The following is a 24,001-nucleotide window of genomic DNA, read 5'->3' as shown; positions in this document are numbered from 1 at the left end:
CTTCTTATTACCATGAAGGATTTTATTTTTCTGATTGCTTCATATTGATCCAGTTAAAGCAGAGAATTGTTAAATGTGTGTGTGTGGGGGGGGGGGGGGGGGGGGGCTTTACAATGCAGAGACCGCCGTGGTGCCAAAGGATGTCTAATAAAAAGAGAATTAAAAAAAAGTCAATTGCCTCCTGGAATATTACCCCCTCCCACACACACACACACACACACACACACACACACACACACGAGAGAAATACTGTCCTCCAACAGCGACTGAGAAGCCCCCAGAGTTCCAACAAATATTACTACTAATATTACTACTAATAATAAGCCAGCCCTTCATCCGGTCTCCACCCAGACGGCACCGCAGCCTGTTGCTCCTCTCAACGCCTGAGATGGAGCCTTCTTCATCTCAGGCTTCATCTTCGACTCTCATCAGTCTCTCCTGATCGAAATGACTTTCCTTCAAATCCGAAAAGCAACCGTCGCAACCGGAGTGAAAGGCGCGCCGATGAAGTGCGAGTACGAGCTGCGTTTGTAGAACACAGACTCATGGGGGGTCTCTGGACCAGCAGGGACCCCAGATCCGATAAACCGGCAGCCTATCAGAACGACGCTGGTTTTCGTCCCAGTACCACGGAGACACGTTGGAGCATCGTGGCTCACGCCTCCAGCTGATCCCCGGCTCCCATATTGAGCTGTAATCTGATCGGCTCGGCTTCAGTGGCCGCTGATCCCTCCGTGTCGGCGGATCATCTGGTGCTTTACGTTCTGTGATGAGAACCCGGTTCTGCTCGTGAGACTCGGCAGTGATGGGGAACTTCTACGCGCTGTGGGTGGGAACCCTGCTCCACCTCTGCCACGCCTCGGTTTACACCAACGACTGGGCCGTCAGAATCAGAGCCGACCGCGAGTCCGTCGACAGGATAGCACACAAATATGGATTCACCAACATGGGTCAGGTAGGTGAGGTCCGGCCCGGAAGAGGGCACGTAATGCAGGATGGCCACACCTGTAGATGTTTGGCATTTACCTGTACTTTTACAGCAGCGGTAAAATATGCCTCGACGTGTATTTAGCCTAATTCTACATTGTTTGAGCCGTAGAGAAACCGGAACTAGAACCTTCGTTTCACAGAGAATCTGTCAGAACTCGCATTAAAATGAAATTCAAACAGACAGAAATGTTGTTCAAGCCTCCAGACAACAAAGTAAAGCAAATCAATAAATAATAAAGCGGATAAATAATAGAGAATGAGTTACAGAGGAAAAGCCCATAATGCTCCAACACCGGCTCCCTGGGGACGAAAACCCCGGGTCTGTCCCGGGTCCCTGTTTCATTGTGGATTTAATGAACAAGAAAGAACCTGCGGAGACGCTTCGCTTTAAACTGCAGAGGCCAGAAGCAGATTTCATAACAGAGAACAACCTGTTTACGTCACGGCTCTCGTGTTGCCTGGAAAAGTACCGCGGTGTCAGGTAGCCTGAACGAAAGACGGCGAGGCCGCTCCATAATTCAACTGCTCAGCGAGGTGACATGAAACATGCATGCTGATCCGGTGTCTCTTTCCCCAGATAGGAACGCTGAAAGGTTATTACAGCTTTCAGCACCAGGGGACGGCAAAGAGATCCGCGGCGTCCGGCGAAGGCGTGACCGTTAGCATCGCCAAGGAGGCCGAGGTAAAGTAAAAGGATACGAGGGGAACCGAAGACGCCTGCAGATACTTTAATCTTACATCATTAGCTTTCACACACTTTAACACGGCAAGAACAGAACGTGCAGGGCGGCGCCGAAACTTCACCGCGGCAGGTACACAGACCGTTCCAGGGTGGGGCTACATTAACCGTGCGCTCTGATACAATACGCAACAGGAAGCATCCGGTAGGGGGGGGCAACACAGTCACCGTGTCCGAAAGGTGAATGTGCCAAAGCTCCACCAGACAAACAAGCTCCGCCTACACCTGTACCCCGCATGTCCCTGTACAGGTGGAGTGGGTCCAACAGCAGGTGGTCTTTAAAAGATCAAAGAGGAGCCCCCGACTCGGTGACATCGACGCCGTTCACACTAAAGCAGGAAAGCTTCACGCCGCCGCTCCTCGGCCCGGACGCTCCCGGGCGCTGCTCCGGAACGCCACGGTGTGGGACAGCCTATGGTGCTTCGTGAGTCGGACGTTTTCCCTTCGCTGAACTCACTCGATTCTGACGGACGGACGGACGGACGGACAGCCACTAAACAGACCCCGATTTATTCCTGTTGAACGTCCTCTTTGCTCCGCAGCACTGCAGCGACGAGCCCAAACGCTGCCAGGCCGGGATGAACATCGCCGGCGCCTGGAGGAGGGGCTACACCGGGAAGGGTGTGGTGGTGTCTGTCCTGGATGACGGAATTCAGACAGAACATCCAGATCTGAAGCCAAATTATGTAAGTGCCCCGGGATGGGACGCTGTTCTCGGGATGGGGACATTAATCAGAAGCTGTTTGGCAGCGCGGAGCTGAGACAGCGGTCGCGGGCAAAGCTTCTGGGCCAAGAGTTCTGGACTGGCCATTAGACGTCTGATCCACTTAACGGTCCAGGGAACCGCTGAATAATGCTCTTTGTGCTTCGTCTGAGGAGACGGAGACCGATAGCTGCCGGTGTCCCACAACATTCAGAGCTGCTCCTTACTTCTAATCTGGTTTAGGATCCTGTCGCTAGCTATGATGTGAACGGACACGACCCGGACCCGGACCCTTCTCCCAATCATTCCAACAATATTTCCAACTAGTGAGTACTTCTTACTTCCTTTCCTCCTCGTGATGCTCAGGACATGCTAATCCCCAGTCAGAACTCGGTCTTCTCCTCATGCACACGCATCTCGCTCACGTTGGGACGCTCTCCTCCTCTCTTTCAAAGCCACGGGACTCAGTGTGCAGGAGTCGTTGCTGCAGCTGCAAGTAGCTCCCGCTGCACGGTCGGCGTCGCGTTCCAGGCAGGGCTGGGCGGTGAGTCCACGTCAGGCCGTGAAGACGGAATGCCCAAGGAGCTTCGGAGGTCAAAGGTGCCTACGTAGTGGATCCAACGCTTGTAATTGCTCTTCTGCCCCCCCCTTTGCTCGTAGGCATCCGTATGCTGGACGGGGACGTGACGGACATCGTTGAGGCCCAATCACTCAGCTTCAGACCGCAGTATATTGATATCTACTTGGCCAGCTGGGGGCCACGGGACGACGGCGCCACTCTGGAGGGACCCGGGACGCTGACTCGTCTCGCTTTGCACAGCGGCATCAAAACAGTGGGAGGAACAAATGAAGCTTGTGTTCACTTGGGCCAATCCTCCTTATGGAGGTGGAAACGCCGTCTGTTTATGCTCCCAGGGCCGGCGTGGGCGGGGCTCCGTTTTCGTTTGGGCATCGGGGAATGGAGGGCAGACAGGTGACCACTGTTCCTGCGATGGCTACAGCAGCAGCGTTTCCACCATTTCCATCAGCAGCGCCGCGCCGCACGGCGGCCAGGCGGACTACCTGGAGAGGTGCTCCTCGACGCTGGCGGCAGCGCTCACCGCTGGGGAGTCGCCGCAAATAGTGAGTTTAGTTGTGAGGCTATCGTCACTACGATTGTCCAACGCCTCACTGGAAAACTGAGGGAAGGCAAATCATCTAACATGAAGAATAGTGTTTATCCGAATAAATGGTCCTTTTTAATGTTTTAATCTCAATAAATAACGGGATAACATTCCTGACTTTGGTTGAACTTTCAGGAATGTCCCAGAGTTTGTTTTAGGAGTGAAAACCATCTGCTACAAGTCAGAAAATACACATTGGAGAAATGAGTTAGGAGTGGGGAGGGGGGGGGGGGGCAAAAACATCTGCTGCTGAGCGTGATGATCTGAGACAAGTGTCAATCAAGCAAAAAGCCGGGAAGGTTCTTCCTGCCACAGGGGAAGTCAAACACTCTGGAAGAGTCCTTCCATTATTCCAGCTCGCCCGCTGAGGCCTGCAGCACACGCCGGACAAATGACCTGCTTCCTGCTTTACTTCTGACAGCATGAATTATTGGTAGGGAGATTTCTGCGTGAGCATCCATCATCCCGGGGAGCTAAAGGGGTCTGGTGTCGTCGACAGGTGACGCTGGGTCCGAAGGGGAGCTGCAGCGTGGCTAAACCCCACACCTCCTTCTCCTCCTCCGTGGCTGCAGGCGTCATCGCTCTCATGCTGGAGGCCAAGTAAACAGCTTCCCACACGGCGCAGACCGCCCCCGTCAGCGGCGACGATCACTCGATGAAAAGATGTTTTTCTGCGTCTGACCTTCTCCAAGCCCGTTCCTGACCTGGAGGGACGTGCAGCACATTCTAGTCCGAACATCACAGGCTCGCCATCTCAGCGCTCCCGACTGGCGTGTTAATGGAGCGGGACACAAAGGTGGCTGTTCTCACCTGTCAGTAGCTGAGGAGTCTTTGGAGAATACAAATAATAGCATGAACCCCCCCCCCCCACACACACACACACACTCGTTACGATAGGTGACAGGCGTGTTTTGTTTTCTCGTTTCTTTTTTTGGGACTATCAAAGAGCGAAGGGACAGAATAATGAGACACAAAGCAGAACAGTAACAAACGCCTACGAAATCCCAGCAGAGTCTTTCAGAAGCAGAGCACCTTTATGCCCCAGCTGATGTGGTGTGTGTGTGCGTGTGTGTGTGTGCGTGCGTGCGTGCGTTAGTGAGCCATCTCTATGGCTTCGGCTTGCTGAATGCTGAGAGCGCGGTGCAGGAGGCCGAGCGTTGGAAACGAGTTCCCTCCCAGCATGCGTGTGCAGCGGGGGCCTCCACCCACCTGCGCAGGTATCGCACCAACTGCACGGCGAGAAACCGCTTTGAAGAAGGGCTTCCTTTGATTCCTCCTTTATCTGTTTCTGCCCCGCCCCTCATTGGCGATCCTTTTCTTCCTGGGCTCCTTGTCTCCTGCCTCCTCTCTGGTGCTCCTCCTTCTCTTGACAGAACCATCCATCCGGGCTCGACGCTGACGTCCGTGTTCCAGAGCGCAGGCTGCTCCGACAAGCACCTGCAGCACGTTGCTTACGTGGAGCATGTCGTCGTCCTTGTCACCATCGCTCACAGTCGCCGTGGCGACCTTTCCATTACACTCACATCACCTTCCGGCACAGTGTCGCAGCTGCTAGACAACAGGTAAGTAAGAATCACAACCTTCCCCTGTGGCTCACCACACGGTCTGCAGGTGCGTTCATATCCTAAGACTTTAGTTTAGACGACCGCTTAGCGCTAAATTCTGCAGTTTGGCATCTCGTGTCATTTGGGGGGAAATTGAGGATTTTGGCAACTGTCCCAGAAAATCACCGGGGATCAGGAAACTGGGACCTGGACCTGACTCGAGCAGAATTTGTAGCCAAGTTTCTGCAGATCTTTACGTTCAACGAACCACAAATTATAAAAAGAGGCACTTGAAATAAATAAACTAACAGTCAGGTGAAAGGTGTTCGTGTCTTTCAGCCCATAGTTTAGGTTTTAGGTCACGTTTCCTGTTCTTCCAGTCACAAAGGGTAAAAGGAATGCACTGTTCACTGCCAGCTCGGCAACAGCCTGCTGTTGTGTTCTAGGCCTCTTGATGATTCCACCGAGGGATTCCAGAACTGGGAATTCATGTCTACTCACTTCTGGGGGGAGAAGGCGGCGGGGAAATGGACTTTGAAAATCCAGGATACTCCCTCTCAGAGAGCGGGTGCTGAACGAGGTCGGCGCTTCCTCGCTGTAACTTCTCTGTGATGTGAACGCAGGCCTCCTGAGGAAGACCTCTCATCTTACTCCCTTTCTGTTTGCCTGCGGGGTCTCAGGGACGCTCCAGGGCGGGTCCCTGATGATTTATGGCACCGCACAGCGGCCGTATCCCACGCATCACAAGCAGGCCCGATCGGCCGAGACGCCACTGGATGGCGACGTCACCGAGGAGTTCAGCGGTGAGTCCCGGCGTTAAGCGTTCCCGTCTTACGGTTACGAGTCCAGCCTGCTGAAAGTAAACCAGACGCTTGCAGAGCATCTCTGCTGTCGCCGTGACGATGCTGTGACTTTTGCCCTTCCAGGATCATGCGACCCAGAATGCAGCGGCGACGGGTGCGACGGGCCCGGCCCGCAGCAGTGTGTCACGTGTTTGCACTTTTTTCTCAAGTTCAAGAACAACACAAGGTTAGCGTGATCTCACTCAAGGTTAGCGTGATCTCACTCAAGGATAGCGTGATCTCACTCAAGGTTAGCGTGATCTCACTCAAGGTTAGCGTGATCTCACTCACGGTTAGCGTGATCTCACTCACGGTTAGCGTGATCTCACTCACGGTTAGCGTGATCTCACTCACGGTTAGCGTGATCTCACTCAAGGTTAGCGTGATCTCACTCAAGGTTAGCGTGATCTCACTCAAGGTTAGCGTGATCTCACTCACGGGTAGCGTGATCTCACTCAAGGTTAGCGTGATCTCACTCACGGTTAGCGTGATCTCACTCAAGGTTAGCGTGATCTCACTCAAGATTAGCGTGATCTCACTCAAGATTAGCGTGATCTCACTCAAGGTTAGCGTGATCTCACTCAAGGTTAGCGTGATCTCACTCACGGTTAGCGTGATCCCACTCACGGTTAGCGTGATCTCACTCAAGGTTAGCGTGATCTCACTCAAGGTTAGCGTGATCTCACTCAAGGTTAGCGTGATCTCACTCACGGTTAGCGTGATCTCACTCACGGTTAGCGTGATCTCACTCACGGTTAGCGTGATCTCACTCACGGTTAGCGTGATCTCACTCACGGTTAGCGTGATCTCACTCAAGGTTAGCGTGATCTCACTCACGGTTAGCGTGATCTCACTCACGGTTAGCGTGATCTCACTCAAGGTTAGCGTGATCTCACTCACGGTTAGCGTGATCTCACTCAAGGTTAGCGTGATCTCACTCACGGTTAGCGTGATCTCACTCAAGGTTAGCGTGATCTCACTCAAGGTTAGCGTGATCTCACTCAAGGTTAGCGTGATCTCACTCACGGTTAGCGTGATCTCACTCAAGGTTAGCGTGATCTCACTCACGGTTAGCGTGATCCCACTCACGGTTAGCGTGATCTCACTCAAGGTTAGCGTGATCTCACTCACGGTTAGCGTGATCTCACTCAAGGTTAGCGTGATCTCACTCACGGTTAGCGTGATCTCACTCCGCAGCAGCGAATCACGCGACACACAAACAACCAGCTGTCGATTAGCCGTGTGTTTGTGTCGTGCTAAATTTGTGAGAAGCTAGAAGGTGGTACGGGGCTGTGGCTTCACATCACCTGGGTGAAAACCCCTCTCACCGGCGTCTCGTTGAGAGAGTCACAGCTCCTGCCCCCCCATGTGAAACAGGACGTGCGTATCAGAGTGTCCCCGGGGGTTCTGGGGCGACCGGCGGCGGTGCAAGAGGTGCTACTCCTCCTGTGAGAGCTGCACCGGGAGTCGTAGTGACCAGTGCGCCTCCTGCCAACCGGGCTATCACCTGACCGAGGGCACCCACACCTGTGCTGCCGTCTGTGGGGACGACCACTACCTGGACCACGGTCAGATCTACGCTGCTCTCCTCACACACTCCCGTCACCTGTCCTTTTTAATGCACGGTAATGTGCAGTCATTGCACCAGGACAGAGAGGACACCTGTGAGGGACGCTCATTGTTCGGAAGCTTCACATGAGCCTGCTAATGAAGAGTCAGCTGCTGTATCTGCAGCAGGGGGGGGGGGTTGATCGCTGTGATGTGTATTATGTGCGTTTCCTTTTCTATCCCCCCCACAGATGCAAATACGTGCAGAAGGTGCAGCGACAACTGCTTTAAGTGCACCTCCTACAGCTTCTGCACGGAATGCAAACCAGACACAAGGTGAGGCAAATTCACCGAAGACGGTCGAATGAACTGCTCGGTAAACGGCGCTCCTCCTCTCGCCCCTTCCACGAATACCGGTTCCCTCTGTACGCTCACGCCGCAGCGTCAAAACGACGAGAGAAGCAGCAACGTTTGAACTCAAACGCCGCGTTGCTAAAACGTTTCAGGAATACCGTCGTGGTTCACCGATACGGGCGGTATGCGCTCTGGAGACCGTCCAAGTGATTGGATGTGCATGTGTCACGGTGCCACATGCTATCGCCCTCTCCAGTCTGCAGGGGAACCGATGCCAGCAGAGCTGCACGGCTGGATTCTACCACGACGAGCAGGAAGGCACGTGCAAGCCCTGCCACGAGGCCTGCGCTACCTGTGCAGGTGAGGGCCCGTAAAGCCAGGCTGTTGCTCGCGGTCTTATAAGTCTTTGTTTCTCCCTCCTCGCGGCATCAGGTGCGGGCGCTGAAGCGTGCGACCGCTGTGCAGACGGCTTCCTGATGGAGGAGTGGAGGTGTGTGGCCGCCTGTAGTTCTGGCTTCTACCCCACCGAGCCCGGCCCAGAGATAGCCGACGGGCTATGTAGGAGGTGAGCTCGCCGGTGTGTGCTCAGCTGGGGGCGGTTTGTTTATCTGGCGGCGGCCTTTATTTGTCGTTGGGTGCCGGTCGGTTCTGTTTCTCTGATCACATGTGTTCAGTCTCACTGCGCCGCCCCTCAGGTGTGACGCCAGCTGCCTCACCTGTGTGGGGGCGAGCCGCGGGGACTGCAGCAGCTGTTCCAGTGGTCACAGCCTGAAGGAGGGAGTGTGTGTTGTTAACACCGAGTGCACGGAGGGTCAGTCAACCATCCTCTTCCTCGTTTCCGTGTTGATTCACTGCCGTTGGGATTATTATCATTCGTTTCCCTGAATAAATATCAGATACGCAGGACCAATGACGTTAAAGACTGTTCTGCAACCACGCATGCTTATATTCACGCATCACAATGAACACGGATATGTGGCGGTTTTGTTTTGCCTCCTATGCATGTCAGCGTCTCAGGCGTCATCTCTGCGTGTCCTTCAGGACAGTTCCAGGATGCGGAGGGGAAGTGCTACGAGTGTGATGCAACGTGTCTGAAGTGCACCGGCCCACAAAGAGAGGAATGCATCAGCTGTCATTCCTCGCAGTGAGTCTACGATTCAGGGCCTGGAAGCATGTCGTTTAAACTCACCAATAAATACCAATAAATACTGGGGTGAGGTTTAAACTCACCAATAAATACCAATAAATACTGGGGTGTAGTTTAAACTCACCAATAAATACCAATAAATACTGGGGCGTAGTTTAAACTCACCAATAAATACCAATAAATACTGGGGTGTAGTTTAAACTCACCAATAAATACCAATAAATACTGGGGTGTAGTTTAAACTCACCAATAAATACCAATAAATACTGGGGTGTAGTTTAAACTCACCAATAAATACCAATAAATACTGGGGTGTAGTTTAAACTCACCAATAAATACCAATAAATACTGGGGTGTCGTTTAAACTCACCAATAAATACCAATAAATACTGGGGTGTAGTTTAAACTCACCAATAAATACCAATAAATACTGGGGTGTAGTTTAAACTCACCAATAAATACCAATAAATACTGGGGTGTAGTTTAAACTCACCAATAAATACCAATAAATACTGGGGTGTCGTTTAAACTCACCAATAAATACCAATGAATACTGGGGTGTAGTTTAAACTCACCAATAAATACCAATAAATACTGGGGTGTAGTTTAAACTCACCAATAAATACCAATAAATACTCGAAGTTAGAACTCGCCTTAGATAAATGTCCTGAAATAATCCGCTGATGAGTCGACAAAAAGAAACATGATTGACTGCTTTGATCCTCACCGACTTGTGTAGAAATATTCAAAGCAAAATTGATTTGAACAATAACAAACAGTTCCTGCTTCCAGCTCGAGTTTTCATATCTTTACTCTTTTGAAGGCATCAAACGTGCAGCTGGAGGAGTGGGAGTTTCTTCCCCCTTAAATATCTCCACATTGCCTCTCGGTTTAACAAACCGGAGTCACACGGCTTCCCTCCTCTGTGTGACTCACACACCAGGATGAAAACGAGTTCACCTCCACATCATTCAAACGCTTTACTTTGTGCTTCTGCTGCTTAAAAGCCATTTCTTAAATCGCAGGCCGCTGGACGAGGGCCGCTGCCTGACAGAATGTGCCGAAGGGCAGTACCAGTCAGGAGGCCGGTGTCACCTGTGTGACCACACCTGTGCCACGTGTTTAGATGCAGGACGGGTCAACTGTAGCAGCTGTGACACCGGTGAGTTCGTTCATTTCACTCAGTATAACATACTAAACCAAAAGACAGTGAATCTAGAGTGGTACCTGTTCTCCGGGGGACCGGGGTCGTCCTGGGACTCCTGCCGGTCCTTCAGCCTCGGTCCCTGCCCGCATCGGCGTCCTCGGTGGTTTCCTTCGCGTTATCAGTAACCCAGTCGTGACGTCGTTTCCAAACCGGGAGTACCGGTACTCCATTTTGTTGGCTAATTAGCCTAGCATTCCGTGAGTAGAGCTGGTGAACACGAAAATATCGTTCAGAAACTTAAAATAACTTCAGAGATTATCTTGTTGAAACTCTAAAGCACGTAATTAAAGTCTTACGAGGCTAAACTCCTTTCTCTGCTTCCCTCCAGCCTCAATATTGAAGTTTACCGTGAACGCCGTCGTCTCCCTCTCTGCGCATGCGCACACGCAACAGCTGCATGGCGGGATTTCACGCATTATTATTGAGGCTTAATTTATTATCAACTTAATGTTTTTAAATGTAATAAAAACATTCATTTTGGACCTCTATTTATTAATGACGAATATATAATTTTAACAAGGCTGCACACGTTTAATGGTGACGCAGTAACAGTCCTAATGATTAAAAGCATTTAATATCAATCTGGATCCAGATGAAGATCCAGATCACAACCACAATCCAGTGCGTTGTATATATCATATTGTACCTCAAAATCTGATTAATCTGTAAGTAATCACTAACAAACCAAACCAATAAACAACAACAACAACGGTCCAGTATTTGTTAGCATGTCGGCGTTAGCGGCCGCTGGTGGTAGTTTGTAATAAACCACCATGGCAGATCGGAGCGCCCTGAAAAAGCAGCACTGATTACATCCCTTTCGGGCTTGGTACTGATCCAGCAGGAGCATTAGCATTCATTTACAGTCGTGGTTCTGGCCCTGTGACAAATCAAAGTCCAATATTTACTCTGCGTTTGGCTCGGATCGGGTCCAGACGTCCGTCTTACTTCAGCTGCGACCTGCTCACCGAGTCCCCCGACTGAACGCCTTGGTTTTCCTCCAGATAAGTTTGGGGTGGAGCGTTACCTGTATGGCGGCCGCTGCGTGGACGCCTGTCCCGAGGCCTTCTATCACACCGTGGAGAACACCTGTGAGCGCTGCTCGGACCACTGCCGGGTCTGCACCGGCCCGGCTCGTTGCCTGAGCTGCAGCCCTTCCTACTACCTCTCTGGTGGCGTGTGTGTGAAGCTGGAGTGTGGAGAAGGTGGGCGAGGTGACCCTGACATCGAGGAGCTACTGGTTCTGTTGTGCTGACCCCGATTGTTTCCTCAGGGGAGGTGGAGGATCCGGATTACGACGACTGCATGGCCTGTGAGGAGGGCTGCAGGAAGTGTGTCCTGTGTAAGTGATGGCCCGGGAGCGCAGGAAGTGCCTCCGGTGCTTCCTGCTTCAAAGGAGGGCTGAGTTGTTCTGTCTGCCTCCATCAGATAACCCCAAGCACTGCCTGTCCTGCACCGAGGGCTTCTACACGTAAGGCCGGGTGCCTCGGGTGACGCGCCGGATCTGGCCTCTCTGCACCGACTCGCTTTTTCACTGCTGCTCTAGAATGAAAAGGGACCTTTTTGCTGTGAAAGTGCATTGTGTGTGTGTGTGTGTGTGCGTGTGTGCGTGTGTGTGTGTGCAGCTAAACAACTGCTTTTGTCATCAGTTTTCAAGATGGCTGTTACAAAAACTGCCCTGCTAAGACGTACAGCGTGGCGGAAGAGATGAGCTGCGTTCCGTGTGACGACGAGTGTGTGAGCTGCGATGAAGACGAGTGCTACTGGTGCGAGACCGACCTCTTCCTGTCAGGTGAGGCTGCCACACCCAGTCAGCACGGAGAAGCACGATGAAAGTGACGAAAAGGTATTTTAATTGAGTGGACTAGTGTCGTTTATTAGCTGTACTTCCCCCAGCCACCAGGGGGCGATCCAGATAGTAGTTTGAGTCCAAAGTACAACATATTTGTAGAAAAACAGGCGGTCCGTTCTCCCAGACCGACTCTGGATAGGAGCTTTAAAAATGGCTCATATTTATTCTTTCCAAACTCCATCCCGTAAATTGGTCACGCCAGACGAGACTCCTGGATGTGTACACTCAGTGGCCCCGCCCCTTTAAGCGAAGGCCTTAAAACGTGACCATGCACAGTAAAGTAGGTTCCTTACAACGCCGATCCGAAGAAACAGAGAATCTCCCGCTGTTCCCAGAGGGGAGCTGTGTTTCAGACTGTCCCGATGGTTTCTATGGCGACGAGAACACCAATGATTGTGAGGAGTGTCACCCTGACTGTGTGACATGCGGCGGGCCGGAGGACGACGACTGTTTGTCCTGTGATGAGGACAAGACGCTGGAAAATGGAGAGTGTGCGTCTGAACACGAGGCCTGTCCCGCGAAGACCTTCCGCAGCGGTGAGGCCAACGCGCCCAGATCCCACTAACCCGACCGTCTGCCCATTGTGTGGGGGCCGCCCCGGGTCAGGGGGGGAACCTTAGAGGGTAATTGGTCTGTGTCCCGCTATGCCTGGACCTCCTACCAAATTAAGATGCGCTCTCTGAACAGTTACCGCTAAGAACGAGTCAGAAGACCTGAAACAACGTATGCTAATTAGTGTAAAGGCAGACATCTTAATTATAGCAGCTGCAGCTCGGGGAAGAGCGGAAGTTTAAATTAAACCTTGGGTCTCAGCAACTTTAAAAGCTGCCTCGGGGTGTGGGGGGGGGGGCTCGTTCTAGCAGGATGTAATTGGGTTTTTAATTACGAGGCCGTGTGAGTGGCTTTAGGTACTAATCTTAGATGCCCCCCCCCTCTGAGTTCACAAACAGGGCTGATGTGAAAGACAACAGGATGAAAGCGTCCCCCACCTCCATCATCCTTGTTGTCTTGTGTGTCCCCCCCCCAGCTGACGGAGGGTGTGAGGGCTGCCACCCCACCTGTGAGTCGTGCTCTGGGGAGGAGAACAACCAGTGCACCGATTGTGCAAAAGGTTTGTCGGTCCCTGCATGCCCGCCGGCGTGTTTCCGTGGTTACCCCACAGCAAACGACGCTAACGCTCCCTCTCTGCTGCAGGGAGCTTCCTGACCTCGCAGCGAACGTGCGTGGCCCAGTGTCCGGGGGGGTTCTTTGCCGATGGGCTGGGCGGGGTGTGTGCGTCCTGCCCTCCGGGCTGCTTGCAGTGTTTGGACGCCCTCCGCTGCAGCCGCTGCCGGAGCACGCAGGCGTTCCTGCAGGACGGGCGCTGCGTGCAGGAGTGTGACAGGTGAGGACGCCGACGTGTCTGTTTTATGAAATGGATGAACCATCTGCTATCTGACCTCTGACCTCTACGCCGCCTCTCTCAGGGGTTATCCTGTGGGACAGGTGTGTCGTACCTGTGTGGCGGGGTGCGCGTCCTGCAGGTGGAACGCCACCCTCTGCCTCAGCTGTGAGGCGCCTCTCCTCCTGCACGAGCACCAGTGTCTGCAGGCGTGTCCTCCTGCCCACGCCGTCCGGGACGGGCGGTGCCAGCGCTGCCCCTCGGCCTGTCAGGCGTGCGACCCGCCGGGGCGGTGCACAGGTACAGAACCAGTCCAACGAGAACAGCTTCAGCTGCTGGAAGAGCAGATTCCATCGCAGTAATGACATCATCCTCGGGCGCACTTTACTTTGGCGGGATTAGAAAACGTTCCAGGACGAACCCGTTTGGCTAACATAAATAGCATCATGCTAACTGTCACCGTGTTGCCTTTTTACTGAGACGCTTTTGTCTCACCTGTGTGCCCCTCAGGTGTGTCTGCTCCTCCCCCAGACGCTGGGCGTGGTCCTGCGGCGGGGCAGTAACGCTCTCCTCTGTTCCAGGCTGCGAGGAGAACCACCTCCTGCACGAGGGCCTCTGCCTTCCGGACTGTCCCGGCAGCTCCTTCGGGGACAGAGCGCGGGGGGAGTGTTTGCGTTGCCATGCCGACTGCACTTTGTGCGACGGCCCGGACAGCGATGACTGCGACTCTTGCGCTGACCCCGAGGCCGTTCTGCATAATGGGGCGTGTTTGGAAGCGTGCCCCGCCCACACCTACAGGGAGGCTGAAACAGGAGAGTGCAAAGGTACAAAAGGAAACGGCAGAACGGGATTCTAGAAAGAGGATGTTTGACTAAACGTTCCTTCCCTTCAGAGGACGGAAGCAGTCGGATGATCTCTCCTCCTAAAACGTGACTCTCTCCTCCTAAAACGTGGATCTCTCCTCCTAAAACGTGGATCTCGCCTCCTAAAACGTGGTTCTCTCCTCCTAAAACGTGGATCTCTCCTCCTAAAACGTGGTTCTCTCCTCCTAAAACGTGGATCTCTCCTCCTAAAACGTGACTCTCTCCTCCTAAAACGTGGATCTCTCCTCCTAAAACGTGACTCTCTCCTCCTAAAACGTGGATCTCTCCTCCTAAAACGTGACTCTCTCCTCCTAAAACGTGGTTCTCTCCTCCTAAAACGTGGATATCTCCTCCTAAAACGTGACTCTCTCCTCCTTAAACGTGACTCTCTCCTCCTTAAACGTGACTCTCTCCTCCTAAAACGTGACTCTCTCCTCCTTAAACGTGACTCTCTCCTAAAACGTGACTCTCTCCTCCTAAAACATGACTCTCTCCTCCTTAAACGTGACTCTCTCCTAAAACATGACTCTCTCCTCCTTAAACGTGACTCTCTCCTCCTAAAACGTGACTCTCTCCTCCTTAAACGTGACTCTCTCCTCCTTAAACGTGACTCTCTCCTCCTTAAACGTGACTCTCTCCTCCTAAAACGTGACTCTCTCCTCTTTAAACGTGACTCTCTCCTAAAACGTGACTCTCTCCTCCTAAAACGTGACTCTCTCCTCCTTAAACGTGACTCTCTCCTAAAACATGACTCTCTCCTCCTTAAACGTGACTCTCTCCTCCTTAAACGTGACTCTCTCCTAAAACGGGACTCTCTCCTCCTTAAATGTGACTCTCTCCTCCTTAAACGTGACTCTCTCCTCCTTAAACGTGACTCTCTCCTCCTAAAACGTGACTCTCTCCTCCTAAAACGTGACTCTCTCCTCCTTAAACGTGACTCTCTCCTAAAACGTGACTCTCTCCTCCTAAAACGTGACTCTCTCCTAAAACATGACTCTCTCCTCCTTAAACGTGACTCTCTCCTCCTTAAACGTGACTCTCTCCTCCTTAAACATGACTCTCTCCTCAAACGTGACTCTCTCCTAAAACGTGACTCTCTCCTCCTTAAACGTGACTCTCTCCTCCTTAAACGTGACTCTCTCCTAAAACGTGACTCTTTCCTCCTTAAACGTGACTCTCTCCTCCTTAAACGTGACTCTCTCCTAAAACGTGACTCTCTCCTCCTTAAATGTGACTCTCTCCTCCTTAAACGTGACTCTCTCCTCCTTAAACGTGACTCTCTCCTAAAACGTGACTCTCTCCTCCTTAAACGTGACTCTCTCCTCCTAAAACGTGACTCTCTCCTCTTTAAACGTGACTCTCTCCTTAAACGTGACTCTCTCCTCCTTAAACGTGACTCTCTCCTCCTAAAACGTGACTCTCTCCTCTTTAAACGTGACTCTCTCCTAAAACGTGACTCTCTCCTCCTAAAACGTGACTCTCTCCTCCTTAAACGTGACTCTCTCCTAAAACATGACTCTCTCCTCCTTAAACGTGACTCTCTCCTAAAACGGGACTCTCTCCTCCTTAAACGTGACTCTCTCCTCCTTAAACGTGACTCTCTCCTCCTTAAACGTGACTCTCTCCTCCTAAAACGTGACTCTCTCCTCCTAAAACGTGACTCTCTCCTCCTTAAACGTGACTCTCTCCTCCTTAAACATGACTCTCTCCTTAAACGTGACTCTCTCCTAAAACGTGACTCTCTCCTCCTTAAACGTGACTCTCTCCTTAAACGTGACTCTCTCCTTAAACGTGACTCTCTCCTAAAACGTGACTCTCTCCTCCTTAAACGTGACTCTCTCCTCCTTAAACGTGACTCTCCTAAAACATGACTCTCTCCTCCTTAAACGTGACTCTCTCCTCCTTAAACGTGACTCTCTCCTTAAACGTGACTCTCTCCTAAAACGTGACTCTCTCCTCCTTAAACGTGACTCTCTCCTCCTAAAACGTGACAGCCCTCCCTGGTGCAACGTTTTCTGTCCTGCCGATCACCCTTCATGCATTTTCTCTGCCGGAGTGTCTCCTGCCGTTACTCCGACTGAAGCAGCGGCTTCCGGCTGTCAGACAGCGACAGCAGAACAGGAGAACGGTCCGCGTGTGTCTCGCAGGAAGACGCTGCGGGCGATGGATGCGTCTGTAGGTGAACACAGATCACACCAGATTAGCCGATCTGATCTAATCTGTGACCGGATTAGGATCGCTCTCGTCCGGTGAATCGGGTTTATCAGTGCTTCGCCGCCGCTGCTATGAAACGCTGTCTTGTTCCTGCTTCAGACTGTGATGCGTCCTGCCTCACCTGCTCCGGCCCCCACGCCGGCTCCTGCACCAGCTGCAGGGAGGACCGGCGGCTCGAGGGCCACGGCCGCTGCTCGCCGTGCTCCCCTCGCCAGTACGCGGACCGGGACGGGGAATGCCATCCGTGCCACAAATCCTGCCGCACGTGTTCAGGCCCGGGTTCAGGCCCGGGCAGATCTCTGTGCCTGAGCTGCAACCAGAGGCATCGCCTGCTCGGTGAGCGAGATCTGCCGCCCGCGGCCCGGCGCCGGCGCCGCTCTCTAATCACACCTGTCCTACAGATGGCACCTGTGTGGCCGAATGCCCCTCGGGTTACTATGGGGACGAGTCGGGGCAGACGTGTGAACCGTGCCACCCGTCCTGCCAGTCCTGCATCGGAAAGCATGGGAACGAGTGCCTGGCCTGCAAGAGCCACCTGTTCCGAGAGGGCAAAGGGTGTGTGGAGACCTGCCAGCACAGGTAGGCTCACCTGCAGGCCGCCCGGCCATCGCATCACGCAGTCACATGGTGTGTCCACGGACACCGAAGCCGCTGCCCTTTACCGAGCCAGGTACGCAGGCGGCTCCCAGGTAGAGGCTCCTTTAGCCGCTATAACGCTAACTGGACCCGACTTTATTTGGGGTGCAATAACCGAGAGGATTCGATTACGGTGCTGTTAAATGCTGAAGAGGAAAAGCAAAAGGGGCGGAGACGCTTCTGCACCTGTGAGGACGCCCAGAAAGCGCCACTTCCTGTTAGAAGTGTTCGCCCCCCCTCTCTTCTGAGTGTGTCTGTGTGTGACCGAGTGGACGTGGGGAGGAACAGACAAACGTTCAATCACCTTCCTCGCCATCTCTTTGACAGTCACTATGGAAACACAGACTCGAGGGTGTGCGACAGGTGTGACCCGAGTTGCAGCGAGTGCACCGGGGGCGGGGAGGACGGCTGTCTGAGCTGCGCCCCGGGTCTCGTCTACTTGCGGGGCAAAGGCCGTTGCCTGCTCTCGTGCCCTCGTGGATTCTACGATGACTCCGCCCACGGGAGGTGCGAGCTCTGCCACGCCAGCTGCAGGACGTGCTCAGGTAACCCCGGCATTGATGGTTTACCTGATGAGTTGACAATGAGATAACTAAAGGGAACCATTCAGGAAAAGATTCCAGGTCATGTGACTCCTGTTACCCCGGATACCAGCGCTCGGGGGGGGCGTGTGAGTCCCTGTGCGGTGGAGACCAGTATCCTGTCTTAAAGGTAACCACCCTTTCATTCATTAACACCTTTCCCCTCCCCCGCTCGCACATGAATAATTAATGTCTGGTCATTTAATGAGAGGAAGTCTCAAACAGCCGAGACAAAATCACCGCTGGGACATTAAAATAAATGTCCTCGCGCCCCGGCTGCAGAGACGCATGACAGTCGATGGAGCTGAATGTCACAAACGTGTTACAAGTTTAGAATCAGCGGCGTCCTCCCGTCCCTCATCAGGGCTCAGGCCACGCCTGTGAGGGATGCCACGCCTCCTGCCTGACATGCAGAGGACCCGGTCCGGCCGACTGCACCACGTGTCCCGCTCGGGCCATGTTGGAAGCCGGAGGGCGCTGTCTGCTTTGTTGCTACCCTGAGGAAGAGGAGGAAGAGGAGGCGGCAGGGCAGCAGCAGGACTGCTGCAACTGCACCAAGTCTCGAGGTAAATGTCTCCGGATGCATGGACCATGCAGCTCGTTTAAAACGCTGGACGACATCCTGGTCCGGGTTTGGTTCTGAGACAGCGAGTCTCCTTTAATCCTTTTAAATCCTCGCCGTATTCTTCTGACGGGTTTCAAGTGTTCGCCGCGCGGTTAGAAACGTGCCGTCGGCGGCTGCGACCCCAATGAAACAAACGCCTGCTAGGCTACAGCGAAGACACGTTCTACATCCAAAGGGTCAAAGGTCAACGTCGTAATGAAACTTCTATGGCAGGACAGCACGAGAGTTCATTATGTTGGACACGGAACAGATGATGCTAACCTTAGCCGGTTCAGCCTGAGAGGCAAAATCCAGGGTTTCCCATTTTCTGCTACAAAAGTTGGAATGCAGTCAAGTCGAGGAACAAGCTCCTCCTTCTCCTAACGAGCTCCTCCTTCTCCGAACGAGCTCCTCCTTCTCCTAACGAGCTCCTCCTTCTCCTAACGAGCTCCTCCTTCTCCTAACGAGCTCCTCCTTCTCCGAACGAGCTCCTCCTTCTCCTAACGAGCTCCTCCTTCTCCTAACGAGCTCCTCCTTCTCCGAACGAGCTCCTCCTTCTCCTAACAAGCTCCTCCTTCTCCGAACGAGCTCCTCCTTCTCCTAATGAGCTCCTCCATCTCCTAACGAGCTCCTCCGTCTCCTAACGAGCGCCTCCTTCTCCTAATGAGCTCCTCCATCTCCTAACGAGCTCCTCCGTCTCCTAACGAGCGCCTCCTTCTCCTAACGAGCTCCTCCTTCTCCTAACGAGCTCCTCCTTCTCCGAACGAGCTCCTCCTTCTCCTAACGAGCTCCTCCATCTCCTAACGAGCTCCTCCTTCTCCAAACGAGCTCCTCCTTCTCCTAACGAGCTCCTCCTCCTCCTAACGAGCTCCTCCTTCTCCGAACGAGCTCCTCCTTCTCCTAACAAGCTCCTCCATCTCCTAACGAGCTCCTCCGTCTCCGAACGAGCTCCTCCGTCTCTGAACTTCCTGTCGTCCTGGTCTTCCCAGGAGAATGCGTCCTCAGCACCAACCTGCCGTTCCGGAATGAGGAGGAAGAGGAGGCCGGCGGGAACCTGGTCGTCTTTATCGTCGCCTGCGTCCTTCTGGTTCTTGGGACGGTGGCCGTCTTCTTCCTCATCAGACACTCCAGGTCTAAGAGCGTCCCCTCGGAGCTCCCTCCCCGTGGCTACGAGAAGCTGGGCTCCGGCGGGGGATTTGGGGGAGGCGGCTACAGCTCCGCCTCTTCTGCATCCTACAGCGGCCAGACGGGATCCTCCGGCAGTAAGAATCAAGACACTCAGCTGGTCGACATCGGCGAATGTCGTCTGGGGAGGAAGGATGACGAGGACGAGGACGACGATGAGGACATCGTTTACATGGGCCAGGACGGCACCGTGTACAGGAAGTTCCGCTATGGACACCTGGGAGGGGACAACGAGGACGAGCTGGAGTACGACGATGAGAGCTACACGTTCCGGTGAAGACGAAACGTTTCTCCTCCTTCCTCCTCTTTGTTGTCCACCTGTTTGTCTCCTCCTGCCCCGAGGGACAGGAGGAGACAACTAAATAAGACATGAGGGGAAAGGCGCATATTAATCAGCCTTCTTAAAGGAACAGTCCACCTGAAATAGTAACACGCTCCTCCCGCTTCTCTTCTCTGGCTCACCTGCGACAGGCAAACGCTGTACGGTGGGACGTTAGGCTGAGGTATGCAGGCGGCGCCATTACGTAACAGGCCCAGGCGCACGCCTTCGCCCTCGTGCACACGCCTCGGATCGGCGCGTGCGCAGGTGACATCATAGGTGTGACGTGAAACAAGAACGAGCCCCGCCCGTCAGACGCTTGAAGATTTATTCCACTCTTCTGTCTTCTTCTTTGAACGACTTCAGACTTCGGTTAGATTTCTAGATGTGTGACGACTTCCTGCTTCCCGCTTCCTGTTTCCTGCTTCCTGTGTATCATCGTCATTATCCATCGTTTAAATCGTTGAGGTGTTTCTTTTATATATTTAGTCCGGTGTGTTTACCGTCACAAATAAAGAACTGAATGGCGTTTGCTCTGCTTTTATTGAATCATTGAAGACATGCACTGACACACACACACACACACACACACACCATGTTTGTGCTGCACAGAAATTCCATCTTTTCTCTTGTCTGAGGTTTGTTCCTGATGATTCCGGACAGGAAGCCGTGATGATGGTTCCCAGCTTGTGAACCATGCACACAACGACGACACAACAGTCTGCACAGCTGGGTTTGTGCGGTGCAGCTGGGTAATTGTGTTTTCTAGCCTACCGTGAACAACGATGCTACTCTGCTACACACACACTGTCATTATAAGACTTTGTTTTGAAGCGTCACCCACCCATCCATCCATCCATCCATCCATCCACCCTCCCATCCATCCACCCACCCTCCCATCCATCCATCCATCCATCCATCGGCGCTCCGGTTTACGAGCTGCTCCCCCCAACGTCTTCCGCTCTGCTGGAACCAACACAAATCAGAGCGGAGACGTTAGACACGCCTTTAGCGTCCGGTCGCCTGCGGAGACGACGTCTGTCCTCCGTGTGCTGCTGGAGGTGCGAGGACTCACTCCGTTCTGCCCGGTGCCGTCGGGTCCGGGCCCAGCAGGAAGCTGTTCACTCTTCAGAGACAAACCCAAATGAAGCATCGTGAGAAAAGAATTTACAAACATGCAATCCATGGTGTAAAGCAGCGGTCCCCAACGGCCCGGTGAACCCGTCAGCTGGCCCGGTGGCCACAGCTTCATCTCGTCTCATCATAATCGATCATCCCGGCTCGTTCGGTCCACGTTAATGATTAATGAGCGCGCTGCCGCATTTAGCATCTTTAGCATCTTTCGTCTCCTTCCTCGTAGCCAAATCTAATTAGAGCTCAAAGTGAGCCGCTTGATAAATGAGGACTTCAGGAGAGGACCAACCCGAGGTGGGGGGGGGGCTCACCTTGAGTTCTCTGCTGCTTCCTTCAGTTCCTTGTCGAGTCTGGGGGTGAGAGTTCAGGTGACAAAATGGATTGGGAGTGAGTTAAAAGTGAGGACGAGTCCGGAGGCTCGGAGGGACTCACCTCACGATGCACTCTGGGATCTGGACGGCGTCCATGGGGAGGAGTCTCTCGAGCTCGTCCAAGCTGCTCACGTACTTTATCTTACTGCTGAACTTGGCACTGAGACAGAAGCGGCACACACACACACACACACACACACACACACATAAGTGCAGGTAGGGACGGGACGGGACGGGACGTTACAGGGACACTTCCTACGTCTGGATAACGACCACGTGTCACATGACCAGCTGTCCTCATGGAGGATGGGTGGGCGGTCCTCACCTGATGAAGGGCTTGGTTATCGCCAGAACGGTCCTGATAAACCACGACGGGTGGAGAATCATGAACGACTTCAGGTTCTTCCTGAGCCTGGAGGCGACACGGTGCGGCACCCGTTAGGCGTGTCGCACTCGCGGCTCTGCCGAGTCGTAAAACACGCGTCACAAACCTCCTGTCGATCATCTGGTAGCATCTCTTCAGCCAACCCAGGCCGGGCATCCTCCTGTGGGGCGTGGCCCCGTTCAGGTACACGATCATGTAATCCTCCGCCACCATCAGCTCCAGCGTGCTGATCACGTAGCTGAGGGCAAACACGCATCCAGTTTAACACCAGGGGCGGGGCTCTGGGTCCGGATTCAAACCCAGAACCTACCGTTAAAATCGGACTCGTCTCCACATGTGATGCAGAGCGCACTTGGTGCACGAGTCACCTGCTGATGAACCGTGTTTTAAGTATGACTTGAGGTGGAGGAGGAGCCAATGATGTCGGCTCCTCCTCTTCTTCCTCATCACTTTTGTCCTTTGTATAGAAGTTCTCCAAAGACGTTTGTTTTTTACAGGTTTATTTTTTTAGTGACGCGTCGCGTCACTAAATACAACAGAAATATTTTTTCTTTCTGTGCGGCCCGCTAACAAACGCCTGATGGGCCGGTGATTGATCAGAACCGGCCAATCGGGGGAGGGGGGGTACTCACAGGAAGAGGTTCTCCATTATTTCATGGTAATCTTCTCTGTCGCTGTCCGGCAGGAAGCACGCTGCAAACACGATGATAGCGTTCACACCGTCGCCATAGTAACCTGAATTAAAACACAAAGATTAAAGTCAGGAGCGACGGTTTGACCCGGTTCACGGCCTTCACGCTCATCATCGAGTCCCTTCAAAGATGTTTAGAAGACAATTAAATACATTTAAATTCAATTTAGTTGATTTAAGGCTGAAAAATGAAAATTATTTGGATTGAATTTACAAATTTAAACAAAAGGGCTCGTCATCCGGAGCCCGTTTCTAACGTGAAGAGGATGAAGATGAAACCGGAACCGAACTCTCGTTTTCATTGGCTGCTGTTTAATAAGGACACTTTATAAAAGAAAATCTGATAAAGACAGGCTGATGATGATGATGATGATGATGATGATGGTGATGGTCACCTCCGTGGGAGACGACCCTCTGGTAGGGCTCGATGCTCTTCATGTTGATGCGGTGCTCCTGCTCTCCGATGATGACCGTCCTCCAGAGACGGCCGTCCAGCCGCTCCTCCTCGGCGCTGTACGTCGGGATCGGGTCATGGGGCTGCTTTGGGGCGCTGTGATTGGCTGCTCCGGGGTCTGATGTGACACAACACCAAACGCTGTGTTACTGCAGCTTTAATGATCGTCCAACGTCCTGGACGGCCCACCTTCCCAGTCCACGTCCCCGTCCTCCGGAGTCTCCAGGTCGTCGACGTTAATGTCGAGGTCATCCGGAGTTTCGCCCAAGTCATCCTCGCTCTGGTCCAGGGACAGGCTGATGCGGGGGGCGGACAGCTTCTTCCTTTGGGCGGGGCCTCCTTGCAGGGGTAGAGAGGTGGGGGGCGCTGCAGGAACAGCCCAGGTAAGGCGACACCTGAGACACAGGTCGATTCAGCCGCTGGGCCTCGTACTCACCTGGCCGGCCGTCACTCCCCTCCGAGTTCATGTTGCTCTCGGATGCCGGGTCCATCCCGAGGAGGACCTGCCGGGAGACAATCAGCTGTTGGGACGCTAGTCCTGTCCAAAGCTTCAGCTTCACTCTTCAGGTATCTGAGGATCCGACAAAAACCCCGACAAACAGGCACGGAGAGTAAAATCCTGGATCCGGATCCATCCGAGGACTGGAGTGAGAGCTAACGTTGCACCCGGATCATGGATGACATCACAGAAAATAAAACTCGCTAGAAACGCCACCAGCTGAAAGCGACATTAACCCAGCCCGAGAGCTAGATGTAATCAGATTACAGTAATCAGATTAAACAGAGAAATGAGCGGCGAGGGGGGAACAGGACACTAGAAGGGCAAGGAGGAGTTAAAGGTTAAAGGTCTTTCTCCTCCCACTCAAAGAGGAGGGAGGATCTCCCCCCCACTCCCACCTGAACGCAGATGCAGATGACGTCACGTGTACTCGTTCTCGTGAAGAAGACACGTCCTCTTCCTCACTGACGGGAACGAGGAATGTCTGATCGCACAAAAGACAAAGGTCTGAACGGCTGCATCCGGTAACCGGAGATCAGGTCGTGTAGCGATAACGTGCACAAACCGGGACGCGAGAGAAGATGCTGCTGACGGA

The 24,001-nt window shown here is 53.2% G+C and overlaps 2 protein-coding genes across 2 annotated transcripts; one reads left to right on the top strand and one right to left on the bottom strand.

The window, feature by feature from the left end:
* The first annotated feature begins 755 nt into the window (after positions 1-755).
* Positions 756-20,395, top strand: pcsk5a (proprotein convertase subtilisin/kexin type 5a). The gene is made up of 37 exons (XM_068753393.1): positions 756-955; positions 1,568-1,672; positions 1,980-2,051; positions 2,272-2,415; positions 2,676-2,758; positions 2,888-2,976; positions 3,093-3,265; positions 3,348-3,554; positions 4,095-4,195; positions 4,288-4,391; positions 4,692-4,812; positions 4,969-5,157; positions 5,586-5,719; positions 5,820-5,942; positions 6,066-6,168; positions 7,359-7,549; positions 7,781-7,865; positions 8,140-8,243; positions 8,316-8,448; positions 8,579-8,694; positions 8,925-9,027; positions 10,056-10,192; positions 11,242-11,442; positions 11,511-11,579; positions 11,666-11,708; positions 11,887-12,029; positions 12,425-12,625; positions 13,117-13,200; positions 13,284-13,473; positions 13,556-13,770; positions 14,052-14,294; positions 16,647-16,883; positions 16,949-17,126; positions 17,511-17,728; positions 17,794-17,894; positions 18,129-18,330; positions 19,358-20,395. The coding sequence occupies exons 1-37, from the start codon at positions 806-808 to the stop codon at positions 19,828-19,830; spliced, it is 5,565 nt and encodes a 1,854-aa protein (XP_068609494.1). The 5' UTR covers positions 756-805; the 3' UTR covers positions 19,831-20,395.
* Positions 20,396-20,780: 385 nt separating this feature from the next.
* On the bottom strand, positions 20,781-23,422 carry prune2 (prune homolog 2 with BCH domain). Its single transcript, XM_068753394.1, has 10 exons — positions 23,344-23,422; positions 23,097-23,273; positions 22,849-23,025; positions 22,395-22,497; positions 21,869-22,000; positions 21,703-21,789; positions 21,439-21,537; positions 21,318-21,356; positions 20,948-20,998; positions 20,781-20,838 (listed from the first exon to the last, which is right to left on the bottom strand). The coding sequence occupies exons 1-10, from the start codon at positions 23,396-23,398 to the stop codon at positions 20,805-20,807; spliced, it is 954 nt and encodes a 317-aa protein (XP_068609495.1). The 5' UTR covers positions 23,399-23,422; the 3' UTR covers positions 20,781-20,804.
* Positions 23,423-24,001: the final 579 nt, after the last annotated feature.

Source organism: Brachionichthys hirsutus, chromosome 19 (genome assembly GCF_040956055.1).
Source record: "Brachionichthys hirsutus isolate HB-005 chromosome 19, CSIRO-AGI_Bhir_v1, whole genome shotgun sequence".
In the NCBI taxonomy this organism is placed as follows: domain Eukaryota; kingdom Metazoa; phylum Chordata; class Actinopteri; order Lophiiformes; family Brachionichthyidae; genus Brachionichthys; species Brachionichthys hirsutus.
Note: the sequence above shows the minus strand (reverse complement) of the source record. Positions and strands in the feature narration are given on the sequence as shown.

Coding starts and splice junctions, on each gene's coding strand:
- pcsk5a (XM_068753393.1), top strand. CDS start 806: ATGGGGAACTTCTACGCGCTGTGGGTGGGAACCCTGCTCCACCTCTGC. Junction 2,759..2,887: donor TCCAACAATATTTCCAACTA/GTGAGTACTTCT, acceptor TCTCTTTCAAAG/CCACGGGACTCAGTGTGCAG. Junction 9,028..10,055: donor ATCAGCTGTCATTCCTCGCA/GTGAGTCTACGA, acceptor CTTAAATCGCAG/GCCGCTGGACGAGGGCCGCT.
- prune2 (XM_068753394.1), bottom strand. CDS start 23,398: ATGGACCCGGCATCCGAGAGCAACATGAACTCGGAGGGGAGTGACGGC. Junction 23,026..23,096: donor CGGGGACGTGGACTGGGAAG/GTGGGCCGTCCA, acceptor GTGTCACATCAG/ACCCCGGAGCAGCCAATCAC. Junction 20,839..20,947: donor ACGGCACCGGGCAGAACGGA/GTGAGTCCTCGC, acceptor TGTTGGTTCCAG/CAGAGCGGAAGACGTTGGGG.